Source organism: Ruditapes philippinarum, unplaced genomic scaffold (assembly GCF_026571515.1).
Source record: "Ruditapes philippinarum isolate M1 unplaced genomic scaffold, ASM2657151v2 ctg2590_1_1_1_1, whole genome shotgun sequence".
NCBI classification, from domain to species: domain Eukaryota; kingdom Metazoa; phylum Mollusca; class Bivalvia; order Venerida; family Veneridae; genus Ruditapes; species Ruditapes philippinarum.
Window position 1 is genome coordinate 12,662 of NW_026856388.1, and position 25,140 is coordinate 37,801.

Sequence of the window (25,140 nt, forward strand, 5' to 3'; positions counted from 1 at the left end):
ATATTCACATCTCCTATTTCTTGAGAAATCCAAATGTAACCAAATCCGTAACTGTATAAAAGTATTCGTATTTTGCTAGCCCAACAAGTTCTTCCAGCTTCATCTAGTGATTTTAACATTAAATCACATTGTTTTGGGTAACGGTATGGTGGCATAACTAATAGCTTACACCAATAACGGATGCAATTTGTATAATAAGTAATACAAAGTGGGAGTCTACCACATTCACCTAACACCATGCTTGTGTTTGTATTTTTTCGAACATTTAATAAACCCTTACAGAACATATTATGAACAGATTCTATAGTTGGACTAAATTCATACCCCCAGATCTGTGATCCATAACAAAGAATAGGTTTGATCATTGTATCAAAAATTTTAAAGTGTTCCTTTATGGGAAAATTACCAAATGGTTTTTCATAACCTTTGATAGCAAAAATTGCTCTTTGAGCTTGCGAAGCTAGTTTATCATGAGCTACATTCCATGATAGTTGTGGAGTGAATAACAAACCCATATATTTATAAACAGCAGTTGTATTTACAGGCTGACCGCGAAAAGACCAAGATTCATAATTACGAAGACAACCTCCATTTCGAAATACAATTATCTCTGTTTTATCAAGCTTAATTTCCATGCCTGTGTTCAAGCAAAATTGATCAATTACATTAAGTTGTTGTTGTAATTTTGTAGCAGTTTCAGCACAATTTGCAACATCATCTGCAAACATTAAACAAAGAATATCAGGAATATCATTTGTAATGAAAATGCCTGTGCCACATTTCTCTCTTAAAAGGGAAGATAACTCGTCTATAAATAATGTAAAAATTGTCGAACTTGTCTTATCACCTTGCCTTGTACCAATGTTACAGGGAAATAATTCAGTAATCATAACATTGTTAAACAAATCAGTTGTTTTAACACATGAAGAGAGATGAAAATACATTGATTTCAAAACTCGAAGAAAATTTCCAAAAACGCCCTTCTTTTCAAGTGACAAGAAAAGTTTAGAACGATTCACTTTATCAAATGCTTTACGGAAATCAACATAGAGACAGTAAAAGCGGCCACCCTTTTTAGAAAGATATTTTTGAACCATAGCTTGTAGACAAAAAACATTATCGATAGCCGAGTAACCATGCCTAAATCCTGCCTGAGATTCATCGATTTTTCTTTGATTTTCGGCCCAATCGTATAATCTTTTATTTATAATACCTGTAAAGACTTTATATAATGTATTTGTAATAGATATGCCGCGATAATTACCAGGATTATTACTTGGCCCTGATTTATGAATTGGTGTAATCATGCTATTTTCTCCAAGATATTGGAAATTGCCCTGTTTCGAGTATTTTGTTAAATAGTGTATGCAGAATAGGCGCTATTTCATCTGATGTATGTTTATAAAATTCGGAAGGTATGCCATCTGGGCCACAACTTTTATTATTAACTAATTTAGATATAGAATGTTTAATTTCTAGCAAAGTGAATGGTTCATTTAATGTCTGAGCTGTTTCATCGGCGGAATCATGTTCGTTTCCAATATAAGGATCAACAAACACTGAATTTTCGTCATACAATAAATCTTTAAAATAATTGAACCATTCTGTACAAGAAATACTAGGATCAGACATAGTAACAGTTTTGCCTTTCTTCACTAATTTCCAAAAAGAACTTGGGTTGTTACTGTTTGATACTAGTTCTAATCGATTAGATTTCTGATATTCAGATATTCGTACATTACAATAGTCTTTAAACCTATTTCGTTTATCTTTATATATTCGTAAGTCAGACGAGGAATTACTTAATCTAAATGTGCGTAGCGCCGCGTATTTGTTTCCTTTTAACTCATTACATGTGTTATCCCACCACGGAGGTTGAGACGAATGAAAACAAAATTTCTTAAGCATGCATTTTCCAGCATCTTTATAAATAGAAGTAATACAGTCGACCGCAGAATTGACAGAGTTATCAACTGATTCCATTATCATCGTGTAATGGTTATGAAAAAATTCCCTAAATTTTTGCAAGAAATCTGTACCTGCAGACACACGCCATTTATATCTATCAAAAGTGTTCAATGATATTTGAGCAGTTTGGCTATCTGCGTTATTAGAGTTTTTATGGAACACAAAAGTACAACATATAGGAAAATGATCAGATTCATCTCTAGTAAGAACCTCAAAATCTTTAATGTATGAAAATAGAGAAGAAGATGCGATCATAAAATCAACAACACTCGATCCATCATTTGAGAAGCAAGTAAATTCACCGTTTTTATCGCTTGGAAAACGACCATTAAGTATATGAATATCAAAAATACAGCATAAGTTTACTAAACATTTACCATAATTATTGCCACGTATATTATCCTTACTATGACGTACAATATCAAAAGTACTACCATTATAGTCAGTATTACCAAAAATAAAGTTTAAATTATCACATGGGATAAAGTCTAAAAAAATTTTACATCGACTATTAAGGTCACCTGACAAAAATAACATGGTGTCCGGGTATTCATATGTAATTTGTTCAAAATGACTAAACATTTCATTGATACCGTTTTTATCGTCTCTATCATTATAGTAAGAACTTCCCCCAGGACTTATATATGTGAAATACATGATAATGTCATTACAATCAAATATTTTTGAAAAATTACAGTATAGTACAACACAGTTCTCAAAATGATCAAAGATTTGTCTTATTGATATAAGTTTATGAATAGTACTTTTCACGAAAACACTAATTCCACCATTGTTCCTCAATGCATTATCTTTCATTTTCCTAACAAAGTCAAAATGCACATATGAATTTAACAAATTATTGTTTCATGAAGTTAACCTGACAACTTACCTTTGTGCCTGATGTTTGATACAGCTCCTTGTCGGAATGATGCACAAACCTGCTCACACGAAAGACAGGATTTTTTTTTGATAACTTTCTTTCCTCCATGATTTAAGCACTGTAAAAATTATATATTAAAATCATACATGTTATCAAAATTACTAACAACAGCTGATATTATAATTAGGGATTTGCTCAAAATTTCCCTAATTGGGGACAGTATAAGCGATTTTAGGGTCATCTTTTTTCACTAAATTAAGGAGGACTGTTTTTGAAATAATCAAAATTGCAACAAAACGTTGAAATAAGGGCTTGGATTGTTGAAGTAATAAAAAGGAAAACACATGAAATCGAGTTTAAATTTTATTACAAATAATTCCAAACCAGTAAAAGGAGGATTAATCCACCCTAAGTTGCAAAACATGTATTTTAACAAAGATCTTATAGCAAAATAAAACAAAGGAGGACTAATCCGCCTATTTCAATGTACTTCAAACCAAAGACTAAGTATTTTTTCAAGGTGTCTTTAGAAAAAAGTAATTGAAATGGCGGACTAATCCACCTTTACACAATTATCAAAACTAAAATGTTCAATTATAACACATGAAGGAGGACTAGTCCGCCTCATTCAATGTAACCTCAACCAAAGACGTAATATTTCTCAATTAATCTTTAGAAAATGTTAACTCAAAAGGCGGACTAATCCACCTTTATACATACAATAAATAAAAAACTAAAAACTATAAAAACAAAAAGGAGGATTAGTCCGCCTTTTTCAATCTAAGTCAAAACAAATACTTTGCATTTTTCAAACATAAACTGATAGGACAGACTAATCCAACTTTATACAATAACCAAAACTGAACAACTCAATTATAAAACATGAAGGAGGATTAGTCCGCCTTTTTCAATTTAACTCTATAACCAAAACTGAACAACTCAATTATCAAACATGAAGGAGGATTAGTCCGCCTTTTTTAGTGAAACTCAAAATAAAGATCAAGAGTCTTTAGAAATCATTAATTGAAATGGCGGACTAATCCACCTTTACACAATTATCAAAACTAAAATGTTCAATTTAAACACATGAAGGAGGACTAGTCCGCCTCATTCAATGTAACCTCAACCAAAGACGTAATATTTCTCAATTAATCTTTAGAAAATGTTAACTCAAAAGGCGGACTAATCCACCTTTATACATACAATAAATAAAAAAACTAAAAACTATAAAAACAAAAAGGAGGATTAGTCCGCCTTTTTCAATCTAAGTCAAAACAAATACTTTGCATTTTTCAAACATAAACTGATAGGACAGACTAATCCAACTTTATACAATAACCAAAACTGAACAACTCAATTATAAAACATGAAGGAGGATTAGTCCGCCTTTTTCAATTTAACTCTATAACCAAAACTGAACAACTCAATTATCAGACATGAAGGAGGATTAGTCCGCCTTTTTTAGTGAAACTCAAAATAAAGATCAAGAGTCTTTAGAAATCATTAATTGAAATGGCGGACTAATCCACCTTTACACAATTATCAAAATTAAAATGTTCAATTTAAACACATGAAGGAGGACTAGTCCGCCTCATTCAATGTAACCTCAACCAAAGACGTAATATTTCTCAATTAATCTTTAGAAAATGTTAACTCAAAAGGCGGACTAATCCACCTTAATATATACAATAAATAAAAAACTAAAAACTATAAAAACAAAAAGGAGGATTAGTCCGCCTTTTTCAATCTAAGTGAAAACAAATACTTTGCATTTTTCAAACATAAACTGATAGGACACACTAATCCAACTTTATACAATAACCAAAACTAAACAACTCAAATATAAAACATGAAGGAGGATTAGTCCGCCTTTTTCAATTTAACTCTATAACCAAAACTGAACAACTCAATTATCAAACATGAAGGAGGATTAGTCCGCCTTTTTTAGTGAAACTCAAAATAAAGATCAAGAGTCTTTAGAAATCATTAATTGAAATGGCGGACTAATCCACCTTTACACAATTATCAAAACTAAAATGTTCAATTTTAACACATGAAGGAGGACTAGTCCGCCTCATTCAATGTAACCTCAACCAAAGACGTAATATTTCTCAATTAATCTTTAGAAAATGTTAACTCAAAAGGCGGACTAATCCACCTTAATATATACAATAAATAAAAAAACTAAAAACTATAAAAACAAAAAGGAGGATTAGTCCGCCTTTTTCAATCTAAGTCAAAACAAATACTTTGCATTTTTCAAACATAAACTGATAGGACAGACTAATCCAACTTTATACAATAACCAAAACTAAACAACTCAATTATAAAACATGAAGTAGGATTAGTCCGCCTTTTTCAATGAAATTAAAAATAAAGATCAAGAGTCTTTAGAAATCATTTACTGGAATGACGGACTAATCAAACTTTAATCAAACTAAAAAACGCAAGGAGGATTAGTCCGCCTTTTTCAATTAAACTCAATAACTAAAACTGAACAACTCAATTATCAAACATGAAGGAGGATTAGTCCGCCTTCTCCAATTAAACTCTATAACCAAAACTGAACAACTCAATTATCAAATATGAAGGCGGATTAGTCCGCCTTTTTCAGTGAAACTCAAAATAAAGATCAAGAGTCTTTAGAAATCATTAACTGAAATGACGGACTAATCCACCTTTATACAATAATCAAAACAAAAATAAACTCAATAAGAAAACATGAAGGAGGATTAGTCCACCTTTTTCAGTGAAACTCAAAATAAACATCAATGAGTCTTTAGAAATCATTCACTGAAATGACGGACTAATTCACCTTCATACAATAATCAAAAACAAAATTTAATTAAAAAGCATGAAGGAGGATTAGTCCGCCTTTTTCAGTGAAACTCAAAATAAAGATCAAGGAGTCTACAGAAATCATTAAATGAAATGACGGACTAATTAACCTTTATGCAGTAATCAAAACAAAACAAATCAATTGTAAAACATGAAGGAGGATAAGTTCGCCTTTTCAGTGAAACTCAAAATAAACATCAATGAGTCTAACTGAAATGACGGACTAATTCACCTACATACAATATTCAAAAAAAAAATTAGATTAAAAAGCATGAAGGAGGATTAGTCCGCCTTTTTCAGTGAAACTCAAGATAAAGATCAAGGAGTCTACAGAAACCATTAAATGAAATGACACAGCCACATTTATACAATAATCAAAACAAAACAAAAATTCAATTGTAAAACATGAAGGAGGATTAGTCCGCCTTTTTCAGTTAACTCAAGCTAGAGATTAAGGAGTCTTAAGAAAATGTTCACTGAAATGACTGACTTATCCACCTTAAAACAATTATAAAAAAATAAACAGTTTAATTATGCATTTATGCATTTTTTTCAATGTGTCTTTTGAAAACGTTAACTAAAATGACGGACTAGTCAACCTTTTTACCATAATCAAAACTAACAAGTTCAATTACGAAATAAAAAGGAGGACTAGTCACTCAAATCAAATACTATTCATTTTATTTAAGGAGTCTTCAGAAAAAAAATAACTGAAATGACGGACTAATCCACCTTCTAACAATAATCAAAACTGAACATTTAAATTATTAAACAAAAAGGAGGATTAGTCCGCTTTTTGCAGTCAAACTCAAATCAAATACTATCTATTTTTTCAATATAAAACATAACCTTAAATGACAGACTAATCCACTTTATTTACGAAACGAAAAGGAGCACTAGTCTGCCTTATTTAAAGAAACTCAAACTAAAGATCAAGGAGTCTTTAGAAATAAAATGACGGACCAATCCACCTTCATAAAATAATCAAATGCAAACAGTTAAATTATGAAAAGGAGGACTAGTCCGCCTCTTTTAATCTAATTCAAACCAAATACTATCCTTTTTTAGAAGAAGTCTTTAGAAAAACAAAAGGACAACTTATTCATTGATAATAGGACTAATCCTCCTTTTCATAAACACTAAAACTAAAACAGTACAAGAATAAAACAAAAGAAGGACAAGTCTGTCTTTTCATGTAACTTAAACCAATTATAAGTTCTAAGAGAGATGAATCTGTAAATATTGCTTCGAGAGTTATGAACCTTGTCACATAAAATGTAATTGATGGTAAGGAATAAGTATTTGAAGTTTGGGTAGATACCTTTAAAATTAAAAAATTTATAGTAAAAAGTAACATTTTTCAAGTAAAAAAAATCTAAGTTTATGGGGAGATAATTCTTGCAATATTGGTGCTAGAGTTATGAACCTTGTCACGTAACATGTGGTTAATTATAAGGTACATATATTTGAAGTATGAAGTTGATCCCTTAAGAAATAAAGAAGTAACAGTAAAAAATAGTATTTTTTAAGGAAAATTTTAAGTTCAAGGGGAGATAAATCTCAAAATATTGGTGCTAGAGTTATGAACCTTGTCACATAAGATGTGGTTGATGCTGAGGAACATACATTTAAAGTATGAAGTATATCCCTTAAGAAGTAACAGTAAAAAATAGTATTTTTTAAGGAAAATTCTAAGTTCAAGGGGAGATAAATCTGAAGCTATTGGTGCTAGAGTTATGAACCTTGTCACATAAGATGCGGTAGATGATAAGGAACATATATTTGAAGTTTGATGTTGATACCTTAAGAAGTGACAAAGTTATATTGAAAAATATTTTACTGCAACAAAACTTTAATCTGAAATCTGAACACAGACGCCGACGCCGGGGCAAGTAGGACAGATCTCCATATACTTTTTACTGTATATCCTTTTCTTCTATATCAGTTTCACTCACTTTCCTTTGAACATTGTCTTCTAAATACTGCACATGGTAAACTGAAAAATATATCACATTAAACATGATTAAATGCCATTTTTTAAAAATGTATTGCATTTGGTAGTTACAGGTCTATCACTGTTTATTTAACTTTTCTACAGTCTGTATTGCTTATAGTAATATCCTCAGCTTAATAGTTAGTAGAAATAATATGATATTTCTTTGACATGAATTGGTTAACTATTTTAGCGAATTTATCGTAAATTTTATCTTAATTTGACAATGAGGGTAAAGTGTTAATTAGAAATGAACGATATAATTCAATACCCTAAAATAATTTCATGCTGATACAGTTTTGTGTAATGCAAATGGTATGTTCAAAGCTCTAAACATATCAAGAGACTTTTTTCTGGTCTATTCATTGTAAAGTTATAAGAATTCTGTTATCCAAACTGTATTAATTCACCAAATTCTTAAGGAATTACTACTTCTCCAGCTTTCACATAAAATAATTATCTGAAAATAATATTTATTCAAAAAAAATACCAATTTTCTTACTTATTTCAACTCTCTTGATCACTGCATCATACTTTCTGCCGTCTTTCCATTTAGCCATTACTACATCTCCAACTTGGTAATTTTGCTGAAACAAAACAATTTATTCAAATTTTGTTTTGATGGAAAATAATGAATATGGATGAAATTGATAAACTCTATCACAGCCACTGCTAGCCAGAGCCACACACCATTTTTTATTACTTTTAAAGTCAAAAAAATCAAAGGTAGAATATGGTAGCATATAGTTATACAATACAATTTTCTGGTACAAAATATTTTACGGAAATTTCATACTTGACCTTGATGGTCTTTATTAAAAATTATCAACTCACCAGTGTCTAAGTGGTGTGTTTTTATCCCAGTATGAATTAAATTATTTAATAATAAAAAACAACAAAATAATGACAATTTAAGCTAAATTCAACAATATGGCTTTGCGGTCAAAATCATACAATGGTCAAAAACACATTTTGTATCAATTGTCATGTCAGTTTTTTGTGTCGCCTCTACGGAGTAGTGGCGACATATAGGGATCACTTCTCCGTCGTCTGTCTGTCCGTCTGTCTGTCTGTCTGTCTGTCTGTCTGTCTGTCTGTCCGTGCGTCCGTCACAAAACTTGTCCGGACTACTCCTCATAAACTACTGGTGCAATTTCATCCAAACTTTACAGGAATGATCAGTACCAAGTCTAGTTGTGCATATTGTCAGCATTTTCCGGTTCAATGATTTTTGTCAGAGTTATGGCCCTTTAATAATTTTTAATTTTAAAGTTTGTCCGGACTACTTCTCTTATACCACAAATGCAATTTCAATGAAACTTTACAGGATTGATCTGTAGCTCAAGTCCTTGCGCATATTGCACGGGTTTTCTGGTTGAATGATTTTTGGCCGAGTTATGGCCCTTTGATAAAAAGGTTTCTTTTTCTGTGTGTTGCCAGATACACAAAAGCTTGTCCGGACTACTTCTCATAAACTACTGGTGCAATTCCATCCAAACTTTACAGGAATGATCAGTACCAAGTCTAGTTGTGCATATTGTCAGCATTTTCCGGTTCAATGATTTTTGTCAGAGTTATGGCCCTTTAATAATTTTTATTTTTAAAGTTTGTCCGGACTACTTCTCTTATACCACTCATGCAATTTCAATGAAACTTTACAGGATTGATCTGTAGCTCAAGTCCTTGCGCATATTGCACGGGTTTTCCGGTTGAATGATTTTTGGCCGAGTGATGGCCCTTTGATAAAAAGGTGTTTTTTTCTGTGTGTTGCCAGATACGCAAAAGCTTGTCCGGACTACTACTCATAAACTACTGGTGCAATTTTATCCAAACTTTACAGGAATGATCAGTACCAAGTCTAGTTGTGCACTGTCTGTCTGTCTGCCTGTCTGTCACAAAATTTGTCCCAACATGAAATTTGCCTTCATGAGGCGACACATGTGATTACTGATCGCTCTTGTTCATAAGAATCTTTTCTCATACATAAATAAATAACAAATTTATGACAATATCAGCATATTCAAAAATTTTGACCTTGATGGCCGAAGTGGATTAAACGTCAAGATCACATTAAAATAAATCAGCATGCTGATTTTGTCTGAGTGTTCTTAATATGTTAAAATACAAATGAAATCCATATATATGAATAACAAAGTTATGACAATTTAATTAGCTAATTTAAATAATTTGATATTGACTGTCATGGTCAAATAAAGGTCAAGGTCATATTTGAATTATTTAGTGAACGGGTTTGTCATAAGCTGTTATTTTTTTGTCTTAATATAAATCAAGTCCATGAGTAAATAACAAAGTTATAACAATCTAGCCTACATTCAATAATGTGACCTTGAAAGTCATGGTCATCAAAAGGTCATGGGCCATATAGCATCGCCTCTGATCCTTTGCGACAATAATAAGTATTAATATTTCAATGCATCACTAAGTCATTAGGTTGCATCAGGCATGGCCATAAATATCTGGAACCATTATCAATAAAACATTTTTTATTTCATAATGCTATAATTATGCCAAACATCCAAACTTAAGGCTGTATAGTCCCCAAAATGTATGTGTTTTGCTTAATATGTCTATATGTGAAACATTAGATTCAAAAGAAAGAGACAAGTTTGATCCATTGAGCATAATCTGTATAATTTTTGTAGAAAACTGTAAGGCTCTAGGGGAAACTGAGCACATCCTTGTTACTGACATTCAAGCAAACATCTTTTTTTCAATTATTTAAAAGGACTTCTTATAGCTTCTGAAATCTCAAGTGATATAACTTATCTGAATTTGCCAGTTCAATCAATTAGCAAGATGATAATTTGTGAATAGGGAAAATGCACATGTTTAGAAAGCTGAATAAATAATTCTACAAAATGTAAAGACAATTTTATTCTGAAGCATGAATCTGTCTGCTTACCTTCACAGAATGCTCTTTCTCATTTGTTTCTTTCACTGTTTCTTTCACAGTTGTTTTTCCTTTTGCTTCTGTTGGCTTCTTATTCCTGAAATGCCCAACTCCTTCCACTTGCATCCACTGATTCCTGTGAGAGAAAGGTACATTTAACAAATTTGTAAAAGTCACAAAATGTACAAAACAGGTTTATCAAACTGTATGGTTTATAGCAGCAAGCCTCGAGAAATACAGCTAATTGTCATGAAAAAGTTTGAAAATGATTTTAAAAATAAAATGTTTACAGTTATGAAATAAAAAATGAGATCAAAACATTCAAAATAGTAATGCAATAGTAATATGGTAATAAATAGTGAAAAATCAATCATTAATCGCACATAACATGTAAATTATTACTTCAATCTTTTGCATATCCTAAAATTACATTTTTCTTGAGTTTGCTTTCATTGAAATATTTTAGCTCATCTGGCGGCATGCAGCTTTAAGACACATCAGATTATAAGATATTTCATTAATAGCTTTGAAATACCTTCTCCCAAAATTGGTCGAGACATAACATTTCATAAGAGATAACAGGTCAGATAATCAGAATATTTTCACTGTGTATTCAACTTTTTTTTTCACCTAGAAATTAATTTTGCTGAAAATTTGGTGTTCAAAAGCAGATTTTTTAAGCAATCTTAAAGTAAAAGCATAAAAAATGCACTTAATAGCTGACCTCGCCTGTCACCTCAATCAATATTTTAATTGTCAGTACATTTCACAACTCAACACTTGTTACTATATATAATATCAAAATTGCCTTTGATTTCAACTGACTATGAATATCACATGATCGGCCAGTGCTAAGAGCCTGTAATCATAATAGGTCCGCTGAACATGAGCAGGTGCAAAAACTGAAACAATCATGTCAAATTTTATGTCATCCAAAAAGGTTGTTGTAAAGTGAAAGCAGGTTTTCAGCACGGGCTGCTTAATTATTTTGTTACAACTTAAAAATATAAGCATGATTTGTACCAAAACGTTTTTACTGGAAAAAAAAAAACCCAACAATTTTATTTGGTAAAAATCAATTCTACAGAAGTGGACTTAGTAACTTTGTATACATATAAGGGATGCATCCTTTATAAATAACTAAAACAGAAAAACCAAAGTTGATCTAATTAAGAATTGTGCTACTATATATTAAAGACTTTAAAACAGATCATAGACAGGCAGGAAAGTATTAATCTGCCCTGAAAGAATAATGCCCTCGATCTCAAGACCTCTGGGCCATTATTTAGTGGGTTGATTATCATCTTGAGACCCTACTCTGATGTGTATTAACCTCTAATATTCACCAGCTAAAATTACATGTCAGTATTATATTAAATTTTAAACTTCAACTTAATCTTCTGATTATGGCATATGACATGCTGTCAGTCTGAATTCTATAGACACAAAAACAGAATTGTCATGTTTAAGTAATTCCTCTATATTTATGAGCACACAGACAAGGGCAGACATTTTGCTTAGCATTACAAAGAAACACTATTCATATACATATTTGTCTATTAAGGAAATTATTATCTCAAACATTGTTCATCAAATTAGGAGACAAAATTATTTTTTTAATTTTTTGTTAATTTTTCTTGATTCTTTATTTGCAGGAACATTTTTCAAAAGATGACTTACATTTTTTCCTTAAAAGCTTGAACCCCTTCTTGAACTAAAATCTCTGTTCCCTTGTCCATATACTTCCTCATTTCACTGTGTTTTATAAGCCCTCTCAAAAGGGTTTGTGAGAGTGGCTTCTTTGAACACCATTTTTGGTCCGCCTGGTGCAAGCGTTCAATAATCTCGTTTGGCCACCTCGATACAGCCATATGTACGCCCAAGTCATTTCGCACCTGACGACCATTCTGAAACAGAGAAAGTATCAAATTAATCAATGTTCACATATGTAAATTTTGCTGTTTTCCTTAAGATGATAGCTACAGTGTTGTTCAAGAGACTGACATTAAAATCTTTCAAGTAATGTACTAGCTACCTTCCACTAAGGAAAAAATAAATGGAAGATAATCTAAGGAAAGTTTATGGAAAAAAAATTGGGTAGAACATGTCATAATCATGGTACGTTTTGAGAAATCCAAGATGGCCGCCAAGATGGCCGCCAAATTATTGAAAAAAGGCTAATACGCAATTTATATGATAAAATTAGTTCTTTTTTGTATTTATTTTGGTACAGGTGATGTTAAAACTTCACCTCCTATTGGAACAATATGAAAATGGAGGCATTTCCATTATTTTTTCATATTCTCTGAATTTCATAGATAAATTTGCTGAAAAATGCATGAAAAAATTATCAAAAATTGATATGGGGCTGACATTTTTTCCTACCAGCTAAGGCATAGCGGTGTTAATGAATATTTTTACCATATACTACAAATACTTGAACAAGATCATACTAATATCACCCTCATTTTCTATCTTTATTGTAAAAGAATGTAGATTCTGATATTCTTAAAGTGGGTGGGGTAACGAAAACTAAGTGTCAGTATTTTGTTAACTGGTTTGTTGTGATAATTAAAACTATGAATAGTCAACATGTATTGCACTTTGGCATGTACCTAAAGTTATAAATAATTAAGAAACTTAGACTGATATTTTGTTTATCAATATTCAACATGTTCTGTTGCCATGGCAACGGAGAAGTAAAATGAAAGACACATCTGAAACGTATGACACTTTCAACTTTTAGCATTTTAAGCATGTTGTTAAGAATGACACAAACTTATAGATAAATAATCTGTGCACAATGCCATGGTAACAAATTGAAAAAAAATGTAACATTAAAAGAAGTCACATTTAATTCTAGGAAATTATCAACACATATAACAGCCGATATTTTGAAATTAGATGAATAAATTTATTTCAAGAAATTGCATCATGCATTTGCTTTTTTCAAACTGCTATACATTGGAAAAGGTCATGTCAGATGTGAATGTTTTTATGTTTGGAAAGGATAATTAATGGTGATAATAATAAGTAAAATTAATGGTGATAATAATAAGTAAAAGGCAGTCTTAAGGTAGAAATGTATATAAACATTATCAAATGTTTGCAACTGTACATAGGGTAAACATTTAAGACTTTGCATCTAAAACGAGAAATAAATAGGTCACTGGTTCAAATTCTAGGTCAACCAATATCATGTTTTAATGACAATCGAATTTATTGTTGAGTTCAAGTTTTTTGGTTGTAGCTTGTATTATGTAATTCTAACTTGCACTAGATAAAATTCTAGGTCAACTGATCTCAGTGCATAACTCTGCATCTGAAATTTTACAATCAAAATACAAAGAGGTCACTAGAACAGATTAAGGTCAGCTGGCATTTCATATTGTGTCTGTTATCCAAATTTCTTTAGCTTCAAAACAAGAAAGTAAGTCACGAGGTCTTAAATTCTAGGTCACCTTATACCAGTGGGGCCATGATTTGAACAAAGACAATTCTTCCAACCAAATGGCCTTCCATTGTGGTTTCTGACAAAGAGTTTTTTATATAAAAATCGACATCTGGGCAGGGCCATTTTTATGCTCCCCGAAAATTATGGGGGAGCATATAGTCGCCGGGCGTGTGTCCAAAACCTAGTCGAGGAGCATCACCTGGTTCAACCGGCTCTTGTTTTAATCCAGACTCATGATCATTATTTGATGCCTATACTGAGAGTGTCGGATGTGAAATCCAGGCGTCTCTTGTTCCACAGACAACAATTGATCTCGGTCATTGAGTTTTACGGTCATTTGTCTGTCAAAAAAGTTAGTACCGTAGCTAAGTAGAAATTGGTCATTACTCTTCTGGTTATTTATCCATGAAAGTGAGATAGTTTAACCAACCTTCAAGTTATCAACAAAGAAGTGTTGAAATTGGCGTATAACTCAGACCCGGCCCTTTCATGATTTAAAGAAACATGGTAAAAGTCTTCTAGAAATTGTTTCACATGCTCTAAACAATGGGGTTAAAGGGATGATTTTATAAAGGATTTTATATATAAGTTTGACTATGTAAATCAATTGACCCTTGGGAAAGGTAATTATAATCAAACGGATCATGACTTTACCAAGCTTAGAATTTGTGTATTATTACTATTATATGATTTATATCGTGACATAAATTGATATGGTCATAGAATGAATGCTTCACAATTAAATATCAAAGCATTTTATTTATGGAGAAGAAAGTTTTCAAAGCCTTTTCTTTATAACACAAAGTAAAATGACTTCTGGGGTTAGGGCAACTTTGACAAGATTGTCAAGATTTGAAAAATAAATTAAGGTTTTTTTGACAATGCTTTTAACTCAAAATCTAATCTGATCTGGGTATTTGGTTTTGGAAAAAGTTTTATTTTAAAAAGTTTTCCTATGTGTCTCCATATGAAATAAGTTGACCCTAAGGGTGGGTTAAATTTTCATTTGAATAAATTTTTTACTGGTCTATACAAGGCTACAACAGAAATAATAAGCTATAGGCATCGGTTTGGGAGAAGTTATTTATATTCTATACTAGGTCCTGCAGTTATGGAGAAGAATATTTTCATGTTTTTCCTATATTTACATTGTGTAAAGAAAGTTTACTCCGGGGCTTCGCAAGAAAAATGAATGTGTACTTCTTGACCTTTTACCAACCATGACCTTGATGTTGTGTCATGCATATCATAAGCACATAGTCTCACGATGGCGATTATTTGTGCCAAGTTATTTAAAATCTTCCATAAAGTCAAAAAGTTATGGAGAACATATAACCTTCACCTTGGTTGCAGCGACCTAGATGTTGAGGTCTGTAGATTGTATCGTGGTGGGGATCATATTGTGCTAAGTATTTTTAAAACCTTGGAATTGTCAATAAGTTATAGAGCGGACATGAAAAAAATGTTTTTACATTGGACCGTTGAATTTGACCCTGACCTTCAGGGTTGTGCCTTGCTTATTGTGCTCTGCCAATGGTGTCATAATGTTGATCATTTCTGCCAATTTAACTTAAAATCATTTCAGAGGTTTAAAAGTTAGAGACAGACGCGAAATGTAGACTTTCTAACATATGAACTGTAAATGTGACCCTGACCTTTGGGGTAGCATTTCAATTATTGCGATCTGCACATCGTCTCATAATGGTGATCAATTGTGCCAAGCTATTTAAACAAAATTTCATAGGTTTAAAAGTTGTGGAGGGGACACGAAATGTAGATTTTTATACATTTGACCTTGACCTTTGGTGTAGCAACCCAATGTTTGCGTTCTGCACATTCTCTTATACTGGTTATCAATTGTGCCAAGATGGATTTTTTTAAATTTCAGCGGTTAAAATGTTGGAGCGGACACGAAATGTAGACTTTTTAACATTTGACCTTAAAGTGTGACCTTGACCTTTTGTGAAGCAACCCAATTATTGCGCACTGCACGTCGTGTCATAATGGTGATCCGTTGTGCCAAGTTATTTCAAAACTTTACAGCTTTAAAAAAATTATGGAGCGGACACGAAATGTAGAGATTTTATTATTAAATGAAGACTTTTAACATTTGACCTTAAAGTGTGACCTTGAACTTGGGGATAGCAACCCAATTATTGCGCTCTGCATATTGTCTCATTATGGTGATCACTTGTGCCAAGTTATTTAAAAAAAAAGTTCAGGGGTTAAAAAGTTATGGAGCAGACACGAAAGTGTTATGGACGGACGGACAGACAGACGGAGTCCATTCCTATAATCCCATTTCCGCTACGCGGAAGGCGATTAACAATGTTGGTTTAGTCCCATCTTAAAAAGCCATACATATAAAAGCTCAAGATCTTTTTATTTATTTCTGGGAATATTTGAAAACATTACAAATTGTCAGTTCTATTTTTAACTTCTGTGACTAAGATATACAATAATCCGATTTGTGCAAAAAACAACAACAAAACAAAATTTCTGTCAAATTTTATCAAATATAGCCTACTTTTACGTCACATCAACACTTTAAAAGGCTTTGTGGCGACTTTCCAAAGCCTAATATGTTTCCCTCCGTGCATTATTTCATAATATTGACACCTGGTCATCTTTTAAGGCAAATCAGAATTACAAAGTATGTAAGAAAGTGAAATTTGGCTTATTCAAATGAAGAAAACAGTAAAATTGTTTGTAAAATAAAGAAATCAAAGTCATATGTTCATCCTGATTCCAAATTCAAATACGTCCTGAACTTAATCTAAATTTGGAACACACTAGTGTTCATGTGCATTACATGCAACCGGACAATTTGAGAAATGCTGTTTTTCCTCATCTCCAATTACATTGAAACTATGGTTTTAAGACTGCACTTTTATAATGACTTATCTAAAACAGAAAGCTTATAAATTTTGGATACGTTCAGCCGCGGGTTATTCCACATGATTTATGGATATTTATTGATGAGAAAATAACGAAACTGTAACAGTTGATATGATTACCAATGTCTTTGAGATTTTATTTGAATGCTTATCTGTATATAGTTATAGCTTATTACTACGTGACGACAATTTACATACTTCTTTGTGTGAGTGGAACAAAAATCGCTCCTAAAGTTTTACAAACACATATTTTTCTTATAACTGGTAAGAAACAGTCGAAAACAAAAGCAAAATCTATCATTACACCAAATTTATTAAGTGCCTTTCTGATATATATAACATGTTCAAATGCGTTAAAATCAACAAATTTATATCATAGTTATAAACTTTAAAAAAGAATACTCGACATAAAAATGAAATTTCAACAATTATACAAATTTAGATATGGCTATGTAAAACTATTTGCATATAAACATAATCTTAAATTCTTTTCAACGTGATTTATGATAATATTATGAAAGAGACCGCCATCTTCTTAAATAGTCACATATTTCTAAAGAACGAAGTGAGACTGCGGTAACAAAACTCATATTATTTACATATCGGAATTACTTATATTGTATAATTAATTTGAGACTTTTAAGTTTTAGTTTTGTGTACATTCTTCTGTAGCTTTTTCTTAATGTATACTGGAGTTCGTCCCTACTGTATCCGATTTTCAATAGGTAAAACAATTGAGATTCTATACAACGTTTCAGGGATTCTGTTTTTCTCTATTTTAATGTGTTTAAATGGAGGGTTGTTTTTGGTAATTAGACAAGATGTCATTTGATGAACGGTCCGGAGTTTGTTGATGATGATTTAAGACATACTGACCGTATAACGAAGAATTAGGTGGTCTGACCTGTAGGTCACAAAATAATTTATAAAGAATTTTGAGGCAACGGTGGAATATGGCCTATTTGTTTTGCGTAACAAGACATCTATACAGGATTTATAATTTATGCTGCTCTATATTTTTTAGAATAGAAGAAAGTGTCAAATTTCTAACACAAAATGGTGATTTTATCCATGTTTCTCCAACTGTTAAAATATTTCAGCTGTGCTTGTATTGCATTGAGATGAGAACACAATCATTTAGGTTTTCCAGATGCATCTATGGCACATTATCTTGAAGACGTTCTTCATCACAACATATTGACATATTGTCTATTCCTTCTTATCACATTTTATCTGTGGGATCTGTTTTGCTTTATTTGTTATTTGTTATTTATTATTATTATTTAATGACCAATAAATGAAGAATGGTGAAAAGTTTTTTTCTCAAATCGGGCCAAACACCAAGCATAAATTTTATATTTCAATATAACTCTGAGTAGATTTCATTATTATCTTTTGCCTCTAAAACTTTAAGCGTTTTTATTGTTACAGTAACGGTTCAGCAAAATGTTACCGATGTTTTAATTCAAATTTGTGTTTTTTCATGGAAAGTAAATATAGTGAAATTTGAAATGATTTTTTTTATGGTCAAATGTATCCAACTCTGAATTCTGTAATGCATAATCATGACATTAACTTCTACAACATGCTTGAAATGATAAAACCGAAAGCCTCATACGTTTCCGGGTTTCTCTCATTTAACCACTTTGTTGCCATGGCAACAGAACCAATTAATGTTGTTGGTACAATAAAAATCTACCTTTTAGAAAATTAAAGACTTAGGAACATTTTAAAATGTAATCTTGTTGGTTATTCTTAGTCTTAATAATCGTTATATATCAGTTCACTAGAAATTGGGACTCAATTTTCGTGTACCCCACCCACTTAAGGAATGTCAGAATTCACATTCTTACACAATAAAAATTAAAATAAGGGTACAATTAGTAAGTTGTTGATCAGGTCTTTGTATAATATGGTAAAAATATTAGTTTTCACAACTATGTCTCGACTGATAGGAAAAAATGCCAGCCCCATGTCGATTTTTGTTACTTTTTCATGCTTTTTTAGCAAAATTTCTCTATGAGAACAAGAGTATATGCATAAGAAAAAGGAAAAGGACCCTTTTTCATATTGTTCCAATAGTATGTGAAGTTTTAACATCACCTGTACCAAAATAAATACAAAAAAGAACTAATTTTATCATATAAATTGCGTACTAGCCATTTTTCAATAATTTGGCGGCCATCTTGGCGGCCATCTTGGATTTCTCAAAACGTACCATGATTTGACATGTCTACCCAATTTTTTTGTAAACTTCAAACATTTAGCTTTACATTGGTATATCATTTATCCATGGACCTTTTTTGCACACAAAAGGTCCCCAGGGACTGTACTAATATTTTAAGTTTCAAGTTAGTCCCTTGAATATTCATGGTCTTTTACTGCTGACAAGAAAAATTCAAAAGAATGCAATGAGAGAGATAATTTAATCCGGTCAATTCCAAATATGGTTTTGATTAATGATCTGCAAAACCGAAAAAATGAAGTACAGTCGACTCCACTTATAACAAATTCAATGGGACATTTAAATATCATTTGTTATATCCGAAGTTTGCTAAAAACGAAGTGGCAAAAACATGCTCACTTGTTAATGGCCGTGAAAAAGACATACCTGTCACCGTTGTAATCGGTTTTTTCAGCAGCGGTATTTTATCCGGGGCATTTTATTGAACAATATATTATGTACATGTATTTAGACATGTAGGACTTATCTAAAATGTGCTCATCATTTGCATTATTTTGCTATTTGTTTGTTATCATTTGGTTAATATTCATAAAGAGAATCAATAATTTGGTAATTATCGGGTTACGATTTACAGTAATTTATCAAATGAGGTTGCGAAAAAAACATTTTATCAACATCTTTATTCCCTGAAGCCGTAACTTAATTGTGCAATAACTCACAATCCCCTCACAGAAAGAACCCTGTCAACATTCTGATAGCCATTGACCATTTAATTATGCCACTGTATGAATGAACTTAAATCTTATGTGCTCTTATGTTGTCTGTATTGTGTTAAGTTTCCCTGTCTAGTAAGGATATAATGTTTATACAACAGATAATCAAAATACCCAATTTTCTCAGAATGAAAATGTATATCTAATGTTTCAACTTTTCTCCTTTTAAGTAAATTTGTTGGAAAAGTTCCAAGTTCTTTAAAAATGATCTAAGGAAACAGTTATTTAGCAATGGCCAGACAGACAGACTGAAAAATCTCTAAAAGTAAATCCCTACAAGTTGTTACCAAAATATAACATTTTAAAAGCAAAATTCTTAAAGAGGAGATAACTCTTGAAATAAAGATGCTAGACTTATGAACATTGCCATACATGATGTGAGTATAACAAAAAAATTTCATCTTAAGTTTAAAGAAGACACCATTTATAGTCACAAAGAAAAAAAACAACTATCAAATAAACCATTAATAGAACAAAGAAGAAAATTTCCAAAACATAAAATCAAATAAATTCAGATTCAATTACATTTAATATAACATTTATTGAAATTGGATACATATATATCGTTAATGGTGCTGTTTGATTTTCAATAATGTAAGAAAATTTACCTTCTTCTGAAAAACTGATGCCACAGCTTTGATGTCTTGTTTTAGCTTCACAATAACATCCACCTTATCTAAAAACGACATAGGCTTCGCCTTCAGGTTGGTTTCATTGTGATGGAGACCCACCTTGAGAGCCTCCTCATCAGTCAGGCCTTCATATAATGTCATCTGGACATATGGGTTTCGTAATCCTTGCCGATACAATGTCATTAGAGCGGCCTTTGTATGGTTGCCTCCGATCACCTCAATCCTCATACCTCTCTCTTGCATGGCATTCTCAAGATCCCCTGACAAGATGTTTCCAGCCAAAAGCTGGAATTCACCACCTGACATAAATTATGGTACACACATCTGAGATACATGTTAAATTCTGCTTCAATTAAATCATAAGAGAGTTCAAATAGATAGCAATTCATTGATTGAAAGTTTACGCATGCACTGCCCCAATGCATTCATAAAATCAATATATAAATATGGCATTGCACTAAAATTGATAGAACAAAACATTTATCTAAAAATTTCTTTCAGCGGTAACTTTATTGATGCTTCTAATGCGGTATACTCCTTAATTGAATACACTACCGTTACTTCAAGCGACAGTGAAACATTCGACCGATGTGTAGGTGAGTGCTGTAGCAGGAAAGCGGTGCAATAACAAAACATTTTGAAAATCTCATTCTAAATTTAATTTACAAATAATGTTTTATATTATATTGTTTTATCATTATATTTCTTGATTAGATATTTCAAAGTACTATAAAAATGGCATGTCTGTTAAAAAATTAAAACAAAATTTTGTTTTATTAATTATTTTGCTTTGTTTTGTCTTGTTTTGTTTCGTCTGTGTTTTTGTCTCGTCAGGTTATGTCGTATAATGAGACATTTAGCGTATGTTTCAAATATCGGGAGGTACTTCTGAATCCAAATCTGTAATTCCTGATCTGCATACGATTATAAAACAAACACATATCTTTTTTAACTATAACTTTTTTCTGCGATGTGTTTCCAGCATATAAATATAAATTTCATTTCGTTCATTCATTCAACATGACGTCATATTCCGTTTAAGTTCTGATTATTGAAGTCTATACATTGATACCTGATAACCATACGTGCTGCAAGAAGGTTTAAATTCCGCTTATGGACAGTAATCAGATAAGTATTTTATATTACACAATTTTCCTAAGTTAAGGTAGAAATGATTATGTTGAGGGGTATATAAAAGCTGGTTATTTAACTTTTATAAAAAGATTTATCTCTTAAAAATAATTTCAAATTGACTCTGTCCTTTTGCCTTATGATTAACCAATTTAAGTATCGTCTCAGGGAAAAGATTTAATAAGTTGTGTTTTTTATAAGCGTCTTTTTAGTTTTTATAATCAGATTTGCTAGAGATTTCCTGACTAAGGGCAATGAATTTCTAAAAATGAAGCTTTTTTGTACATTAATTATTTCAATCTTGCTCAGTTTGAAAATTGCAACCCGCTTAGCTATCAGAAACTTTTTTTTGTAAATTGGATGACAATTAAATGAAAATTACTGTGAATTTGTATTGAATGAATTGAATCATTACAGTTTTATTTTGATGCATTTGCTCAAGATGATATTAAATGATTCATTCAAGACTATACTTTATGATGCAGTCCTTATTTAACGTTTGTTTCACTTGATTTTGTATTCATCAAAACAGCATTTTGTTTTCCTACAGAGCAAGCTTTGAGAAACTTTCCTTCCTGTCGGAAATATTGAAAATAAACCCTCTTCCTTTAGTCATTCATCTGATATTATTGTTTCTTATTTCCTTTTTTATCTTACTCAACACATTTTTGGTATGTGTAATGAGCGGTCTACTCAGGTTAATGAATTATGGAATACAAGTTTGAAAATGATTTTATAAAATGGCTGTATGAAAGAAACTTTGGAAAATTAGTTAGAAATCACCCTTTTGTAAATTCATTTTCTTAAGGTTTTCTTTCTTTGTTTTTGTGTTCGATCTAATATCTGTGAATGACAAGATTTGTATAGATTTTATATTAAGCATTGCTCCAGGATTGTTGAATTATCAGCCTTAAACTAAAAATATTTAAAAAAAAACTAACATTTTGCTATCTATGCAATGGTAATGGAATCAACTACAATTATGTGGTATGCATTTATCGTGTAACAAAATTGTTTGTAATCAGCAACTGTTACGCAGTTGTTTTTTTTTTCTACCTTGAGGCACAATAAATTAATTTGATTTTCTGGAATTCTCAAAATAACTTGTCAAAAACTGACAAAACAAGTTCGCCCGCTTAGCTAAATAGGGAGAGCATCGGACTTTGTAATCTCTGCGTGACAATTGATTCCAGAAATTGAATCTAATGGTCATTTTTCTCCAACCGCCATGGGATTTGTAGTCGTTTACTTGCGGAAAAATTGTTAATTACTGGTTTATTAATCCGAGAAAGCCTGTAAAGTGGAATAATCAACGCAATATTGAAAAAGGAAAATATGTAAAAAAAACTGTCAAGACAATCGGATAATCATATTCAAAATTACACTAGTTAAGATATTTGTAATTCCTAATAAGATATTTACAAAAATGTTACTCTTAGCTGATTTTAATCACTTTTTATTAGGATTATTTCAGACAACACGTTGAGTTATGGATATTCAGTTATATTTTATAAAATCAGTGCCTGCATTTGAATATGATTATAAAGTAAGAGACGAACTTGAAAACTTCAATTTGATCATTTATATTTCAGACAATGGTTATGGTTGAATATAGTATACGAACTGAACCATCAATTTGAGGTCGCGATAACAGCATTTAAGTTTAGATACAATGTCACGATATTACAGCAGTCGAGTTTCTTCCTGAAGAAATAATTTTCTCTAATATTTTAAATTGAAGCATGTTTGCATGGTTTTTTCCGTGCGTAGAGAAATAAACAGGTAACAAGCGGATGACACTTATTATGTGTTTCGTGTCAACTGAGTGTTAGCATGTAAAGTTTGTTAACTTTATGGAGTGATTTAATTAGGATTGACTAGTAATGACTATAAAACAATGCTCTGATTTTGTATGACTACATGTAATGTTTTCCTGTTATGCTAAGATCAATTTAGTATGGAAACGATACATTTATTATATATAAATGCAAATGATGTGTTTAAACATTATATTTTCACTTAATACTTTAAACAAATCCGAATAAGGAGTATATATAGAGAGACTTTTAATTACTAAATGTTAATCTAGGGCTGAGAGTTCGTATAAAAAAACAAATTGACACCTTATGTACTAAAGAATATAGAAAACTCTGTACATGTAATTATTCCGACAAAAGTCTTACATCTCTTCGTTCGACAGTATTTGTCCGAATAATTATCCCTATAGTTACGAGAAATATTCTGACAAGAGATGTATAAAAATGATCATTTTTATGACAGAAGTTTCATAAGGTCATCTACCGGTGATCGTTAGAATTGTTGAATTATTACATTACCGGTCCTCGTATCGTTTACTAAGCCTTTTATTTATAATTTCGAAATGTATCATACGATCTTAACATACACATTTTCTCTGACAGGAAGTCTCTAATGTACACAATGTCATCCGTCTAAGATGCGTTAAATCATTAATTACAAATATATAAAATTATTACAAACGGTTAAATATAGTTATATCTTATATATAGACGTGTCTTGTTATTAAGATAGTACAATAATATAAAAGTGTTTGAAACCTTCAGATGTTCGCCGAGTAAAATTGCATTTTTATTTTCTCTGCATAGAACGTAATTTGTAATTCCTAAAGTCTGAAAAATGTTATCCAATTTATTCACATTTATTATTTTGTTTTTTTATTAAATTATTATTTTCTTTCTTTTTTTATTTATTTTTTATTTATTTAAAGTATTCTTATCGTTTATCTGTTACAGTTTTCGAAATGCTCAATGCCTGAATAATCATTTGTACCATATTTTTTTTTATAGTTGGCAACTACCAAAGGTTATGGCATTAATGGTGTTTGTACGGTTGAGGACAAAATACCATCTTGGTTACATTTTGCTACCAAAAGTTTTGCGTCCGATTATTTTAAATTCAATGCTGCTTTCTTGCTTGATAAGCATTCAACATGCTCTTTATGATGAAAACTTGACTCATCTAAGGTGTGTCATTTTCTGAAGTGATAAAACATATATAGCCTAGTACAATGCTTTTCTAAACTTATAATTGCCTTTATTTGTTGTTGCAAAAGCACACTCACACAATTATAGTCAAAGCAAATGGGTCATTGTTGCTGCTAAAATTAATCGAAACATAGATTTTACAATTTTTAAATTAAACATGAACAAACAACAATAGAACAATCAGTGTTAAGATTTAAATAATCGACCTGGAGAATACGATTTTTTTTCTTCTACTGTAAATAATAGAAATGAAAAACCGAAATCAGAAACTTCGGACATTTCATGTACGAGGGATGTTCGAAATGTATAGCTTATTTCTATCTGGAGACATCAAATTTCAAGTTAGCTAAAGAGTGTTCATTTCATGCCCGTGAAGTACTCCCCGTGGCTAGAAATGCAAAGTTTCAGCCGATATATTCACTTCCTAAAGGCGTCTCCGTACGCTGATTTGGGGA

At 31.3% G+C, this 25,140-nt stretch overlaps 1 protein-coding gene across 1 annotated transcript; it reads right to left on the reverse strand.

Annotated features, from left to right (window-relative positions):
- Window positions 1-3,107: 3,107 nt before the first annotated feature.
- LOC132746355 (uncharacterized) lies at window positions 3,108-20,837 on the reverse strand. The gene is made up of 5 exons (XM_060735472.1): window positions 20,508-20,837; window positions 12,271-12,497; window positions 10,603-10,726; window positions 8,182-8,266; window positions 3,108-7,682 (listed from the first exon to the last, which is right to left on the reverse strand). The coding sequence occupies exons 1-5, from the start codon at window positions 20,835-20,837 to the stop codon at window positions 7,603-7,605; spliced, it is 846 nt and encodes a 281-aa protein (XP_060591455.1). The 3' UTR covers window positions 3,108-7,602.
- Window positions 20,838-25,140: the final 4,303 nt, after the last annotated feature.